Here is a 16,440-nt window from a genome sequence, read left to right as displayed (position 1 = left end):
CGCTCCCCGCCTCCCCCCGCCTTCCCCTCCTCCTGGTGACGTCCGGGTCCCTGCCCGTCTGAAAACTCCGCGCCGCGGCGGTGGAGGCGGCGGCGGCGGCGGCGGCGGCGGAGGAGGAGGAGCAGCGGCGAGCCGAGGCGGCGGCGGCGGCGGCGGCCCGAGCGCGAGCCCGAGCGGCAGCCGGCGGCCGCGGGAGCCGCGGGGAGCGCGGGGGCGGCCCGGAGCGCCCGGGGTCCCCGCGCCCCGCTCGCCCGCCGCGCTCCGAAGATGGTGGCGGCGCCGTGCGCCCGGAGGCTGGCCCGGCGCTCGCACTCGGCGCTGCTCGCGGCGCTCACCGTGCTGCTGCTGCAGACGCTGGTCGTGTGGAATTTCAGCAGCCTCGACTCCGGGGCCGGGGAGCGCCGCGGGGGCGCAGCGGCCGGCGGCGCGGAGCAGGCGGCCCCGCGCCGGGAGCGTCGGGACCTGCCCGCCGGGCCGGCCGCAGCCCGAGGCGGCGGCGGCGGAGGAGGCGGAGGACGGGGGCCGCCGGCGCGGGCGCGGGGAGGCGGCCCCGGAGAACCCCGGGCGCAGCAGCCGGCCAGCCGGGGGGCACTGCCCGCGCGGGCGCTGGTAAGATGCCCTTTCGGCTCGCGTCCCGGAGGGAGGGGGTGTGTGTGTGTGAGAGAGGGAGGCAGCCCCGACCCCACGCCCCCCACGCCCCCCACGCCCCCGCCAGCCCTTGAACCCAGGGCGGCAGACTGGGACTCCCCAAGCCTGCTGGCTCCACGTCCCTTTCCCTGGAAGCCGGGGCGGGGTCCCTGCCGAGGTTCGGGGGCCGTGGGCTGCCCCATCCCGAGTCTGAGGACTGCCCCCTTGGGGTCTGGGGAAGTTATCTCCAGAGGAGGCGCTTCGGGGGTTTTCGGAGCCTGGCCGGGTTCCCGTTCCCGTCACTCTTGCTGGGCGCCCCGACTTGCACTGTGCATGTGGGTGTTGGTGCCTCGCTCTCTGTCTGAGTGCGCGGATCGTGCCCGGGCGCCTCAGCCGCTGCTCATGGGCGGTGCTCACAGCATCTCTTCGGGTTTTTGCTGAGCTGGGTGCAGAGAACTCAGGTCCCTGCTTGGGGTCTCCTGGTCTTGTCCTGGCCTCAGCTGGGGTCTGGGACCGGTATCCCACAGCCCCAGCCGACTCCCTGAATCAGGATTCAGCCTTGGGCGCCTGGTCTTACTTCTCGGGCTCCCGTCTGCCATCTCTGGCTGTCTGAGACTCCTGTCTCTACCTTCTCCGTCTCTAACCTTGTCCTCTCCCCGGTGCCCTCTCTGACTTTCCTCACCCTGCTCTCCAGTGATGGGGCATGCCCCCTTCTCCTGGATGATGGTTCTGCTCCCCGAGCCTCCTGTGTAGCCGATTGCCGTCACCACAGCTGTGTGTCTGACCACATCATCACGACTTCGGCTCTCGTGGGTTTTCTTTGCTTTTCCTTGGGTGTGAACAGTCTGAGCTCTGAAACTGTTTTTTTCTGCAGATCTTCTGGGGCCATCTGGGTGTCTTCCTGTTCTGTACCCCCCCCCCCCCGCCGCCTTTCTCCAGGGATGTCTTTCACACCTTCTCTGGGCTGTCTTGCTGAGAGCCCACTGAGCTAGGACACACAGGACAGGAGGTCAGAGTCCCCAGCTCTGGGCCAGGCTGTCACTGTCCTGTGGGTGTGAGTGACTGTCTTAAGGAATAACAACGTGCAGGGTGTCTGTCTGTGTCTTCCTCATGCCATCTGCCTACAGGGATTCTCCTAGTCCTTGGGGGACATCAGATGCCAGGGGTTAGTTTTAGGATTCTTAGCCACTGACTGAATGCATATCTGTGTCGTTTGTCGCTCTGGGAGCCCTCACTGAAGATTGTCTTCAGGCACAGCGTGATGCTTTTTGATCTGTTAAACTTCTTTGGAATCGGCGGCGACCCTCTTTGCCAGAGCGCGGCTTTTTGTGCCTGTGGGCAGAGCAACCCCAGGACGTGATGTGACGGCATTTCACTAGCTTGTCTGCGTGGGTAGCAGGTAGATGGCTTTCCCTCATTTGTAGAGGTGGGGGGAGACTGGAGTGAGATTCCCGATGGAGAACCAGAACATTCCCAATGTCCTGTGGCCGTTTATTTACAGAGAAGAGTATTCCCAGACGCTGTCTTTGAAACTCCTGGGGTGACTTGGGATATGTTTGGGCAGAAACTCAGCGAGAGGTTCTTTCTGGATTTGGAGACCTCCCGGAGAGTGGGGTGGAAGAGGGTTCGGGATGTGCACCATTGGCCCGGAATGGGAACGTGTAGGATGAACATGGGGGCATGGGGCTTCCTATATCCTTTGCATCTGGGGTTCACACAGGCACCAGGAGGTATCTTTGGGTGCAGAGACCACATGTTGAAAAAAGTGGAGGGAAGGAAGGAGGCCTGGATGGCTGATTTCTTCCTGGGTCCTTGACATTTTGAGTACTCTGTCCACACTCCGTGTGTGTGTGTGTGTGTGTGTGTGTGTGTGTGTGTGTGTGTGTGTAATGTCCTCCTCTCTTCTCTCTGGGTGTCTGCCATGCTGTGGTTAACTGTTACCTCTCCTGGATTTGTATTTTATTTTATCGGCTTGTCTGTCTCGTCTCTTTCCCCTGCCCCACGTCTACCCCCCTCACCCTGCTAGCTCCTGAAATCACAGCGCAGACACGCTGTATGGAGCCAGGGGTCGGCCCTCCCCTGGCTGTGCCCACCCAGCCCCTGCCCTTCCATGGGGCTCAAGGAGACCAGAAGAGGGCAGGCTGTTCCCAAAGTCCGATGTCGCCTGAGCTTGGGTTGCAGTCTAGGAGAGGACCAGACCTTTTCCAGAGCCCCTAAGGCCCTTGCAACATGTGGTTTCTCTGCAGACCCTGCCGGGGCTGCTGGTGGGATGCTTTGGGGTGTGGATTCAGGAGTGGGACATGAAAAAAAAATTCCCTGTGATTTTCCAGGTGGCTCACTTAAAGAGCTGGTGAGACGCATGCTTGGGACATGATGCTTCATCTCTGCGCTCTGTGGAGGGTGGGGCTCGGGCGGGCTGGGCAGGGGGGTTCTCGAAGGCAGAGGGAATCTGTCCCTCCGCCCCCCCCCTTGGTGGCTCTGGTGGGTGTGTCCCAAAGAGTGTCAGACAAGCATTGCCTCTAGAGCGTTTTCTGAAACAAGACCTTGCTGCTTCCTTGTGCCCATGGCCCCAGAGCTTCCACACTTGCACCTTCTGTGTCTGGGGAGCTGCGCCCCAGTGGAAGGACATGATTATATTTTTGGTGCATCTTAAGAAGCCAAAAAGAAACACGCTGTTTCTCCAGCAGACAGAGTCAGAGACAGCATGACGATGGCCACAAGATGAGCATATCTAGAAAAGATTTCCAGGCTCCCTTGTCCCCCTCAGCCTCTTCCAAAGCTCTTAAATATTAGAATTATCAGGTGGCTTGCTGCAGAGTTGTGGCCGAGACGCCGATTCCTTTCCTGGGTCTCCAGTAAGCTGTGGATTTGTCTGTCACCTCAGAATTTATGAAACAGATGGGCTCACTTATCGAGGGAGGAAAAACACTGGGGAGAGTGTCAGAAAGCTCACACTCCAGTTTCTGAATAGACTGGGGAGAAGGGAAAGAGAGCTGTGTGTGTCAATGTCAGGAGAGTTTCTTTTCTTTCCCTTGGCCTCCAGCGAGGCCTCTGGAGGTCCCCACATTTATTGCTTGTGCCCTTAGATAAACTGCTACTCAGTAAGTTTCATTTAAGGAACCGAATTTTTAATTGCCCTCACACACATTCGTGCTTAGGATGGCGTTTCTGTGTCGGCTGACCCCTTTGAAATGTTGATTTTTCGGCAGAAATTCCTCATATTCCACATTGCTCAGATAACTCGGGACTTTTTCAGACCTTGACAATGACTTTGAAAAATTGGTTTGCAGTGTCCAGATCACCTCTGCTTTTAACAGCCTGAGAGGTGTGGCTTCTGTTTCTATCCAAATGTTTCGAGACCAGAGAGAACAGAGGATATTTTATTGATGTTTTTTTTTTTTCACACTCTCAATGGGGTTTTATTTTGCTTGAGCAATACATTACACTTTGTATACAGAAATACGCATCATTGAACAATATTTATCTTACTGCAAATGTTGCCATCTGCTTAATCATATACTGGAAAATATTAAATAGAGTAGATAAATAAAAGCAGAAATTATTAGACATGTAGGTGTATGTATGTAATTGTGTGTATATGTTTGCTTCCTTCCAGTCTCCTCACACTTTAGATATTCTCTCTAGTTTATTAGTTTATTAGTTTTTTTTTGAGAGAGAGAGAGAGAAAGAGAGAGAGCACGAGTGGGGGAGGAGTCAGAGAAAGAGGGAGACACAGAATCTAAAGCAGGCTCCAAGCTCTGTACTGGTAACACAGAGCCTAACGTGGGGCTCAAACGTGCAAACCGTGAGATCATGACCTGAGCCAAAGCTTAACTGACTGAGCCACTCCGGGCATCCCTAGTTCTTTTTTTTTTTAATCTTCTGAAAGTTTGCATGACAAGATACTTGCTCATCTGCAAATAAGAAGCCAAGGTGTAAGTCTCTGTTTCCTGGGGAATCATCCAACTTTGATCCATGGTCTTTATAGGAAAGGAAATATGGTGTTTTGAGTTACAGCGGACACCTGACATCGTGTGTGTGTGTGTGTGTGTGTGTGTGTGTGTGTGTGTGTGTGTTCTCAGAAAACAAAATATTCTTAAGTATATCTCCATAGTCAGGGGCTGCCCTCTCACCCAAAGCTATTTATGGTCAGTGGGGCCATAAATCTGCCTGCAGAAAGACGAAAGGTGCACATTGCCAATATAATCGGACGGCAGGCACAAGGTGCACTGTGTAAGGGCTGACCTCCTCTCTGTCTTTTGGTTAATCCTGCCCTAAGACTTGTCACTTAAGAGAATGCTCCCTTCTTTTTCTTTTTCCTTTTGCATTTCCCCATTTCTGTTGACTCTGGTCCCCGTCTTTCAGAACCAAGAAGATCCTTTGGAGAAAATGAAACATAAAACATAACCTCAATCCCACCAAACTCCAAGTTCAAAGGAAAAGGCGTGGGAGCAGGAGAAAAAGTCATAGCACACATGAAAGAGACCTCTGTGAAGTGTCCTTGGGTCTGAGACACCTGGGTTCAAATCTGGCTCTGCTCTTGGCCATCTCCATGACCTTGAGCAAATCATTCTGCTCTGCTCCTCTGAAAAGCTGGGCTGTCTCATAGGGTCATGTGAGGATGAAGTGTATTCATACATGTGAACTGATTGGGGCCTGGCACACGAAAATGCTCAAATGTGAGCTGTTGTTCTTAAAAAGAAAGTCTTAGTATGTTTGAAAATAAGCAATTTTTCGCAATTATTCATTTTCCCATGGAAAGTGGGGTTTGAATGAAATCCAAGGCAGTAGAGTGCGTCCAACACTGCTGTGTGGGCCAGACTTGGAGAAGGATAGAATGTGCTACAGGGAGGAGCACTAATATTTATTGAGTGCCAGCTGTATGCCAAGCATCCTTGAGATGGTTTGCATAAATTATGTTATTAAATGCTCACACACACATGCAAAAAAAAAAAAAAACCACGATGGAAGGAGGCACGATTCAATTTACACAAAATTCTTTGCAAATATTACCTTACTGTCTCAGCCAGTCTTCCCAGCCAGCTCTGTGGGATAGGACTGTTTCTGTTCCCATTTCACAGATGAGGAAACCGGCTCAGAGAGGTGAAGCACCTTCTCACTAAGAGCCCTGTGCTGGGGAGTCCCAGACCTGGGATCCAAACCCGGGTCCGCCTTCTTCCGATTGACCTACAGGTTTCTGAGCACCTTGTGTGTGCGGTTCTTTGAGAAACTCTTCATGCAGCCAAACTGTTCTTGAAAATCTTGAGACCACTTTTCTCACTTTTCACCGCAGGTTTCCAAAAAATGTGCCGACCCTAGAGGAGGAGGAGGGCTGCAGCTTGCATTGAATCAGACCCCTAAACAATGACACAAATAGGGAATAGGAATAATAATGATAATGACTCTCCAGAAAGCAGTTATAAGGTATCAGGCACTGTTTTAAGCGCTTCTTCTGTATTAACTCATTTATTCCTTCAGCGAATTGTGTTACAGTTGTGACAGTTGTGACAACAGTCATGGTGCTTAATGTAACTAGGCCCTGTTCTGGGTGTTTTACAAACATTAACTCATTTCAACCTCACACTGCAGAGGAAACTGAGGCACAGGGAGTTTCAGTGACTTTTCCAAGGTTCACAGTTAAAAATGGCAGAGGCAGGATTTAAAACCAGGCAATCTGGGCCCTTAACTCCTCTGTTCCACACCCTCCCTCTTCTAAGCATGTTGAGAAGGTCCCCAACCTTAGAATCACAATGCTTCAAGGAGGCACAGAAGTGGTTGATTCGGTCACAATGCCCAGCCCCAAGCACGGGATTTTTATGGTCCTAGAATGGTAGGTTAACACCCTAGAGTGAAACATGCAGCGTCCATACAAGGGTTGAACTTGAACTGCTAAGTTGGCCCAGAGGAAGGAGTTTTGAACTCCGCTCTCTCTAGCCAGGAAAGGAAGGAAGGAGGGTGCAACACAGGGTTCCTTGCCCAGTGGAAATAGCCCTTCATTCATCATCAACGGGCTTCCTGCTTCTGCCCCCGCCCAGTTAAACTGCTCTGTGGTTCTTTCCGGAGGAGCCCATGACTTGCCCCCGAGAGCCTGGGCGAGGCAAGGAGGTATCTCTAAGAACATGCAGGTCGATTGTCTCATGGCACTTCCTTCCGCCTGCAACAGAAACTACCCGTTTGCCCGCAGATACTCATCAGGTTGTGCCCCTCTGATACTTGTGGTTAGGGTTGCCTCCTCCCCCTCCTGGAAGCCAGAGATGTTGAGAAGAGGGAGATAGGGAGGGTGGATGGGTGTCACCTTGACCCGCTCAACACTGGAGTGAGCAGGGAGACTGGTGTTATTAATATCAGGGCCTAGGAGCCCAGACAGCCAGCCAGGAGGGGAAGGAGGGCAACTAAGGGCATTTCTGAAGTCTCTTTGGGAGGAAGATCTCCCCTTTCTGGGCCCTCTTTGGGCAGTGAAATGGGTTTGTTCTGTCTCTGGCCCGGTTTGTCGCAGCCAGATGACTGCTGGCTTATCTGGGTATCTAATCCAGGCTAATGTGTCTGTGGATTCTAATGAGCGTTTCTCCTCCCAGGGAATCCTTTGCTGTAATCCTTGGCCAGGAGAAACACTGGTTAAGCCCAAAGGAGTCAATCTAATGGGGTGGAGAGGTTGATGCAGGGGTCCTTTCCCCAAGGGGCGTGGCCACTGTAACTGTGATCATAACAGTGAGGAAGGTGAGCAGGATCTCTCTTCGTTGAAAGTTTGCCTTACACCAGACCCTGTAGAAGTAGAAGGAAGACGTGATCTCATGAATTCCTACGAGGTGCCGCAGCTCAGTCTCCTCTGTTTTACTGATTACAAATAATAACAACTAAGGCAAGAAGTTGGATGGAAGTTGAACAGCTAAGAAGTGGCCAGTTATAGGAATTGAAGGTTGGTGGTGACTTCACATACTGTGTTCTTAATCTCTGTCCCCAGTTGAGTAAGTCCCTTGTCCCTCCCTCTCTCCTCTCACATCTGTTGATTCACAAGTGCACCTGTGCTTACATCCATCTGTGCATGCATTCATCCATCCTTCCATCCATCCATCCATCCATCCATCCATCCATCCATCTATGCATTTATGCATCCATCTGTCTATCCTCCATCCATCCATCCTCCACTCCAACAGTGAGAGCATGGCAGGCACTCTGCCCAGCACTGCCACGACCTTTATGAACAGGACAGACGTACTCCCTGCCCTTGGGAGGATCACTGCAGTGAGCTTCCAGCAGGTGAAGGGTGGCACCGTTGCCGATATTCAGGCTATCAACAGAGAGGTTCCTTTCGAATCCTAGCCTAATTCACTGCTGGTTTCACTTCCCCAGAGTGGCCTCTTGGACACAGGAAGAAGGTTTCATCTGGACAGGTTGGGGGTCAGGAATGGTGTGATTCAGGGGCCTGAAAGCCCTCAAGTCTCCCACCAATGCCCCAAACTGCCTAGCATGAGGTCTGGACTGCTCCACTCACGGGGCTCAAGCTCTTCGTATTGCTTAATAAGGAGCCCGGAGATTAGCAGTGAGCTGCCTGAAGGTTGCAAGGGGAGCAGGTGGTCAGAGGCTGTGGGGCCTGGGAGGCGTGTCCTGTGATGTTTGCGGGCCTGAGGGAGTACTCTGACATTTGGAGTTCATAGCATCTGAATCCGCCATTCATATCTGTGGGACTCAGATGTGTTACTTCAGCTCTCAGGGGCCCAGTTTTCTCGTGTGCGATGCACGAACCATGAAGGCACCTACCTGGGAGGGCCTGGTGATGAGGCACAACTCTGGCCCGTGATCAGTGCTCCCGTTTTCCTTCCTGATTCGTGCCCTTTGGGTAGGTTTTGTTTGGCCACACAGTATATTAAAATAAAAGGGCACTGAAGTTTGAGGATTAAGATATGCTATAAAACGATACAGATTATTGGAATTCCTTTAAAAAGTCACAAGATCTAGCAGTGCGGGGCCCACATTCTTGCTTGTTTTTCAACTGGCCGGGCTGTGGAGGGACTGTTTCTGAGACCCTCCAGATTCCTGAGACCACTCCCCCCCCCCAAGATCTTTTCTTTCCCCTCTTGTATCTGACTGGCCCCTTTAGGCTGTTGAATTTGCAACCTCTCTCTGGAAGATGTCCCTGTTAAAAATAAGTGCCTGTGGTCACCTGTCAATTATCCCCATGCGGTTTATTCACAACACTTATTTACCTGACTGCTTTTGCTTGCCTTGGGCATGATGGAGGTTTTCTTCCCTTTCTTGCAGTGGGTGAATACTCAGAAGATGCAAATTCTTACAAGGATTAGGCCATTGTGAAGGCAGCAGTCCTCAACATTCTACAAGTCTGGTAAACCAGCATGCAGAGAACGTGCCGTTTTGAATGGCCTGCCTTCCCCGCACAGCCTCGCCCCACAATAGCATGTATCGGGGTGTTGAGGGTTTCCTGAGAGCTGGGCACGGCAGGTGGAAGAGTGGAACGTTCTACTGGAGCACCTTGGCTTGGATTCCAACACTGTCAGGGACCAACTGTTACTTCTGTCTTTTTTTGTGTGCCTTTTTGGCTCTTCTGTCAGATGATTAAGCCCACTGCCCACCCTGGGTTGAGAGGACCTAATTCGATGAATAGATGAGAATGTGCTTGGTAGTCCCTAGGGAACCAGGAACCAGTGAATGAGGGAAATCACTAGAGACTTCCCACCCACCCATCAGTGTGCACGTTGATCCACCAGGTCACTTGAGCTGCCGTGTGCAGGGCACTGTGTAGAGCAAGTGGGGAAGACGGACGGGCCTCCACCCTTCATGGACTTGATGGTCGTGGGGCAGGGTGACCCCTAGATAAACAGAAACCAGAAAAAATTTAAAAATCAAATTGTTACAGGGGCACCTGGGTGGCTCAGTTGATTAAGCGTCCGACTTTGGCTCTGACCTGTTCTGATCATGACTTTTGTCACGATCTCACAGTTCCCGAGTTCAGGGCCCCGTGTCGGGCTCTGTGCCGACAGCAGCCTGAAGCCTGCTTCAGATTCTGCGTCTGCTTCTCTCTCTGCCTCTTCCCTGCTTGCGCCCTGTCTCTCTCTCTCTCAAAAAAAAAAAAAAAATACCAATTTTTTTAAATAAAAAAAAAATCAAATTGTTACAGGCGTAGCAATGGAAGCAGTTGGGGAACTGAGGGAAAACAAGAGGCAGCCGGTGAGGATTTTTGGAGGGTGAGGTGGATTAATTTTATTTAGTTTTGGTTGATGGACACCTTTTGCCAGAGTAGCTCCAGACTGGTCCCAGGAATCCCAAGTGTGGTTTGCACCCCAGTTCTGATCTGCCAGTGATTAAAGCAGCTTTTTCTTTTTTTTAATAATTGCTTTAAGTTTATTTGTTTATTTTGAGAGAGACAGAGAGACAGAATCCCAAGCGGGCTATGTAGGGTCAGTGGAGAGCCCGATGTGGGATCATGACCTGAGCCCAAATCAGGAGTGGGACGCTTCACTGACTGAGCCACCCCCCTGCCCCTTAAAGCAGCTTTTAATAGAGTTTCTGTCCATATCTCTGCAAAATTTATTCAGTTCTGAAATTTGAGGTATATTCTTTTAAGTGTTTTTTTTAACTGAAATGTACTGCATAAACAAAAGTGCACATTATTCTAAATGCACACCTCAGTGGGTTTTCACAAACTGAACACACCCGAGTAACCCACACATCAGACCATCCACCACAGCCCCCATGCACACCGCCCCTGCTGCTTGGGTGAATGTTTTTAAAACTTGTAATGCTGTATGTTTCTTTAAACGTGTATTAGGGAAAACATACAAATATAACCGTTCAATCAAAATGACAGCTTCAGGGCTCTTACTGCTTAGCATGTGAGTAAAGCAGCATTTAAGTACAAAAGGTTGGTTACCATGATGAAAATGCGTAAGTGAGAGCACCAAGCCTTAATTGTATCCTAATGATGAAAATGCGTAAGTGAGAGCACCAAGCCTTAATTGTATCCTAATGATGGCATCCGTTTTGGTGGTTAATGACAAGGAAGTGCCCGAATGACCAAAGTTTGGTAAATGTCGGGTTAACCCACGTGAAGACGCTTTGTTCCTTTGGGAAACAGCAGTGCCATTTTGTTCTGACGTTTGAGTGGAGAGGATTTAAGTCACACATTAGGAACTGTGCACTGGGTCTGAGCGGAATCTCCCTGATGTTCTCATTTGCTGCCTGTGTCGCTCCTGCAGGAATGGGGCTCCTCCGGCCCATCTTGGGGACTTGGGTCTGGGTTCTTCATCTGCAGCTCTTAGATTGACGCTGCACGCTGGCCTCGCGTTGACTGTGTATGTCAGCCCCCCATGTGTTGTCACACATGGACTTAACCGTGATGAATGCGTTCCCAGATGGGCCTGTAATGACTCCGTTAACTTAACCCCGAATCAAGACTCTCCTGTCCAGAACCAGGGTAGCAGAAACCCAGTACAGCCTGAGTAGCAATTCAAAAGGGCAGCAGAGACAGCTAATCAGTTCATAATGAGCAAGGAGACAAGCAATGAAAAGAGAGCCCAAGGACGGCCTGATAGTTTCACAAAGTCTCAGCACTCAACCAGGCTCATGTTAATAAAATAAACAAATGTTTTTGGTCACGGAGAGCTAATGTGTACATTATTTAAGGGTAATATTAAAACCAGATTAGATGGGTCAAGTAACACAGTCGTTCCCTCATTAAGCATCTTCTCTTTGGAGATGTGGGAAAGTTGCTCTCTTTCTGTTTTTCTTCTTTCCTTGTGAAATGGGGCTTTATTAATTAGAGATGTAATGGGAAATCTTTTTTTCTTTTCCCCCAGACTAGTGGCTGTTTTCTGTTTATTTTTTAATGTAGGACCATGCTTTGCAGATGTTCTCTTTGAAATAAAAGCCTATTCATTGTCTCTCTTTCTCTCTCTCTTTTATCCCCAGCTCCGAAGGGGCAGCCGTTGTAAAAGACACAAACAGAGAACCCCATTTACTTGTCATCAGGCGGTTACAGAAGATTCCATCCCTGATGTAAAATACTCTCATTACCTGCTTTCCCCCCCCCTGTAGCCCCATTGAGGGATAGTTTTTGAATTGTTGCATCTGATTCTCTCTTGTTTAGAAGACGAGGTGATGACAGTGAACGGGTTAGAGAAGGTAACGCGGAGGTGGGGTGCATTCACGGAAAACGGCCGGGTCTGCAACTGGGCCTGGCCTGGATTCACTCTTCTGAGGTCAAGAGGCTGACTGCTGTTTTGACTCTCTTTTAGGGTAAAAAAAATAAAAAAAAAACAAATCATGTGGAGCAAACAAACCCTCTGTCGGAAGGACAGCAGGCGGTATGAACCCCCAACAAGAGTGGACACTTTCTAGAAAATCCCTTTGGGCCACAGATGGAATAAAGGCAGCACTGAATTCTCTTTCTCCTTCTTCTTTTCACTGAAAAATCTTAAATCACTGGCCAACCTTTAAGAATCAGGGATTTCAAGCAAACATCGAATTTGGGGTTCCTGTTTAAAAATGTGAAGTTCTGGCCTTCCTTCCCCTAGAAGTATACATTTGAGGAAAGGGAGATAGGGCTGCCCCTCCCTACTTAGGGCCCCACTCTCCAGTTTGCCCGTCTCCAACCTGCCTGTCTGCTTTGCTTAATTGTGTTACCTGGAAGACTGCGGTTAGGATTTGAGTGTATGACTGTCAGAATCACGCTGAAGAGGAGGAAGAGGCCGGTGAGGGTCATTGCTCTGGTAGATTAAATGCTCGCTGGGTTCCTGACACCGTGCTACACGGTATCTCCTGGGCGATCTCCCCGAATTCTTACAACCACTTTATGACGCTGTCCCCATTCACAGATGAGGAAACTGAGGCATGGAGAGGGTGAAGAATTGCCCAAAGTTGCAGAGCAGTACCCTTGGCGTTTGAACCCAGGCAGTGTGATCAGGGAGCCTGTGCATCAGATGCCGTGCGTGTGATGCACAACGTTTTAACAGAGCAGCTCTGCTTAGGAATTCTTCAGAACAGCTCTGCGGGAGGGTTGGCACTGTTTGTTTGCCCATTGCATGGATAGAAATACCAAGGCCCAGCAGCGAGTGGGTCAGCCAGCGTCAGACTGTGAGGGAAAGTGCAGAACATGCCCCTCTAAAGCAAGGACAGGCATGGAAACGACTTGGACCTGGGCACTGGGGAGGTTGGCGTCTGGCCGTGGTAGGAAGTACTGTCACCAAAGCTCCCGTCATCCTGGCACACAGAACAGGGCAGGGGGGACGGCCTGTACCCTCTGCCTATCGACTCAGAGCAGAGAGGCAGCATCTGGGGGTAATATTTTGATAAGTTGCTGATTTGTATTAAAATAATAATTACAGCAATCATTACAAGCATGGGTTTCAGGGAGACTCGGCTTCTGGCTGCGAGAAAAAATAATTAACTGCATATTCTGTCAGTCACACGGAAGCCAGGCTCGGCCTTTCTCCTTTGTGTGGGTCCAGCACAGGTTTCGGTGCGGGGCCGAAGGCCACATGTTTTGCCAGGTGCTGTCTCTGGTAACGCGAGTGATGGCAGATTGCCATGCGAGGAGGAACAGAACTTCGGCGAACACCGTCTTTCCCTACAAACACCAGGGGAAGCAGCCTGCCTGGAATCTGATGGTAGTGCCTTCCCTTAAACCAGGAAGCGCACCTCACCCTAGAAGGAAGTAGGATAACAGCTGGAGGAACAGGGATTCGAATCTACCCCGTATTAAACACTCCAGCACCGACGGGCACCTGACTAGCACAGGATTCGTAGCTAACTTCACTGGATGGCTGGGAATCTCTTCACGCTTCTGTTTTCGAAGCGGATCAAATGGGCTTGCCTTGATTTTAACAACTTTGCTAAGTTTCTCTTGAAATAGAACACACCTAGCGAAAAGGCACAAATCATAAACCAGCTCCACCGGTGGCCATGCTCGAGTAATGGGGACCCGGATCCAGGGCAGAGAGCGTGACAGCTCACCGCCCTTCCGCGCCCCGCGAAGAAATCCTTCTCCTTCCCGCTTCCAGTACCTGCGTCTCCAGGGGGAAACCCTGATCGTGATCTGACCCCGTAGGTTACTCCCGCTTCTTTGTAGAAACAGAATCATGCTGTCTGTTCAACCCTGTGCCTGGTTTGTTTTGCTTAGCATTATGTGAGATGAGAGTGTGTGAGATTCTCTCAGAACATGGCAGACTGAAGCCCCCCGAGCCAGATCTGGGTTGTCTGTTTTTTCACACAGCCTGTGGGCTAAGAATGCATTTCACGTTTGTGAGTGGTTGGGGGAAAAAAAAAATCGAAAAAAGAATAACATCATGGGACATGTGAAAAGTATGTGAAATCTCAATTTCAGGGTGCATACATAAAGCTTTATTGGAACACAGCCACATCCAATTCATTTACATCCTGGCTGTGGCGGTTTTGCCCTGTGATGGCAGAGTTGAGTAGTCTGGACCCAGACCACATGGCCCACAAAGCCCAAGGTCTTTACTGTCTGGCCGTCTGCAAAACCTTTTGCTGACCTGTGGGAAGTTCCCAGTTTCGGGCAGAGTGCTGCTGTGAGCATTTTCATGCAGGTGTTTTCCAAAAAAAAAATATATATATATATATATATATATGTGTGTGTGTGTGTGTGTGTGTGTGTGTGTGTGTGTGTTACGTAAACATTTATGTTAGGTATATACCTAGGAGAGGAGTTGGTTTAAGCATCGCTTTTGTTTTTCATGGCTTGCTTTTCACAAGTGTATTTTAATTCGAGAGTCTTAGTTTTCCTGCTCAGTTGGTAACTTCTGTGTGTTGAGACTCCGGAACAAGGCTTACTTTCCAGCAGAGTAATTAGCCTTGCAAAACGGAGGGTCCGTAGAACCACCATTCTTTAATGGACTGCCGTCCTTCCAGCTCAGTACCTTCAAGGATGTTGGGAACATGCCTGACATTAACTGCTTTAGCCGTTTTTGGGAATGGTGCCACCATTTAATTTCTTCTGCTGAAGCCGCATCGTCCAAATGACTCTTATCTTTATGCGGCAAAACAGGTCTGGCAGAATTAGGCAAGTTTTTCCGATGTCACTTTCTGCTCCGATTGACTTCTGTTTATCTCTTGTTGCTCTGCTTTCCTTGCTGGGAAGCAGAGGAGTACGGCTCGACGTCCCCAATCAGATCTCAAGCCCAGGGTAGCATGTGTCATTTCTCATTGAAACACTGTGCTGAAATGTGCCTTCGGGGACCGCCTACCTTGTGCGTGGCCTCAGCCTTGGAGCTGAGACCCCTCACCCCCACCCCCGAGGAGCTGCCTTGTCAGTGTCGTGGAGCAGGCGTGGGTCCTGTGTCTGTTCCTGCCCGCTCGCCCTCTTCCGAATGACGCCCCACTTTTTCTGGCAGAGACGCTCCCAGGGTGGGGAGGACAGCGTCAGGATTCCCCGGGATCCACCCCTCTCTCAGGGTTCCTCGGCACTGCCTGAAAAATGACTTAATATTCTTTCTGGGGCTTGTCGAAAGAGCTGCGTCAGCTTCCTTTTCTAGCCAGCCCACTTTTCCCAGGCGTAAAGTCCTGCTCGCCTCTAGGAGCCTGGCTGCTGGCTGTGCCCTGGCACAATGAACCCACTTTAGGAAGCTCGCCAGAGACCAGCTGCTGTGTTAGTACTCCTTTGAGAAGAAAGTTGGATTCCGTGGTGAAGGGGTTCGTGGAATTGACAGATGGTCTCAGCTCTCATTTACTGATATACCTGACTCCGTCGTCTCTGGCAGCCTCAGTTTTAGTCTTTAAAATGGGGCTACAGGGGCACCTGGGTGGCTCAGTCGGTCGAGTGTCCGACTTCGGCTCAGGTCATGATCTCTCGGTCTGTGAGTTTGAGCCCCGCGTCGGGCTCTGTGCTGACGGCTCAGAGCCTGGAGCCTGCTTCGGATTCTGTGTCTCCCTCTCTCTGACCCTCCCCCACTCATGCTCTTTCTCTCTCTGTCGAAAATAAATAAACATTAAAAAAAATTAAGTTAGCTTGTCATTTAAAAAAATAATAATAATAAAATAAATGGGGCTACACAACATCAGTGCCATTGTGGGTGTGATTCCTGAGTGTGGGATTCCTAGATCAGACACCCTTAATCCTTAAGTGTAGTTCTGGGCCCCCCACCAAGTTAATGGTTTGTTTACCTCTTTTATAAAGGTGTGTGTGTGTGTGTGTGTGTGTCTGTCTGTCTGAAGCTATGTTTATTCTAGGGGATGGCCTTTTCTTTTTATTTATTTTTAAGTTTTTATTTATTTATGAGAGAGAGAACAGGGGAGGGGCAGAGAAAGATGGAGAGAGAGAGAATCCCAAGCAGACTCCACACTGTCCGCACAGAGCCCGATGTGGGGCTCGATCTCACTAACCGTGAGATCATGACGTGAGCTGAAATCGAGAGTTGAACGCTTAAGCTACTGAGCCACCCAGGCACCCCAGCCTTTTCTTTTTAAAGGCTATTGTCTAGATGTGTTAAGATACTGTAATTAAAATTTGAAATTCATTTGTCTCGAGAAATCTAGTAGATTTCAAAAGTAGAAATCTGTCAGGCCACACTCATAAAACAATAAGATACATTTATTTTTTAAAAAAAAATTTTTTTTAACCTTTATTCATTTTTGAGAGACAGAGTGCGAGCAGGGGAGGGGCAGAGAGAGAGGGAGATACAGAATCTGAAGCAGGCTCCGGGCTTCGAGCTGTCAGCACAGAGCCCGATGCGGGGCTCGAACTCACGGACCGCGAGATCGTGACCTGAGCTGAAGTCGGATGCTCAACAGAGTGAGCCACCCAGGCGCCCCTAATAAGATACATTTAAAACTAGCCTCTCAGAG

The 16,440-nt window shown here is 50.2% G+C and overlaps 1 protein-coding gene across 1 annotated transcript in view; it reads left to right on the top strand.

Moving 5' to 3' along the window:
* The first annotated feature begins 267 nt into the window (after nt 1-267).
* Nucleotides 268-16,440, top strand: part of XYLT1 (xylosyltransferase 1) — a 312,312-nt gene continuing 296,139 nt past the window's right edge. Inside the window, exon 1 of the mRNA XM_047087107.1 lies at nt 268-609. Within this exon, the coding sequence (XP_046943063.1) occupies nt 268-609 (342 nt within the window). The remainder of the gene's footprint in view (nt 610-16,440) is intronic.

The sequence above is a fragment of the Lynx rufus genome, unplaced genomic scaffold (assembly GCF_022079265.1).
Source record: "Lynx rufus isolate CCGP_SWC_20201006 ecotype Redwood Valley unplaced genomic scaffold, mLynRuf1.p SCAF_23, whole genome shotgun sequence".
Lineage (NCBI taxonomy): Eukaryota > Metazoa > Chordata > Mammalia > Carnivora > Felidae > Lynx > Lynx rufus.
This window is presented reverse-complemented; position numbering and strand designations above follow the sequence as displayed.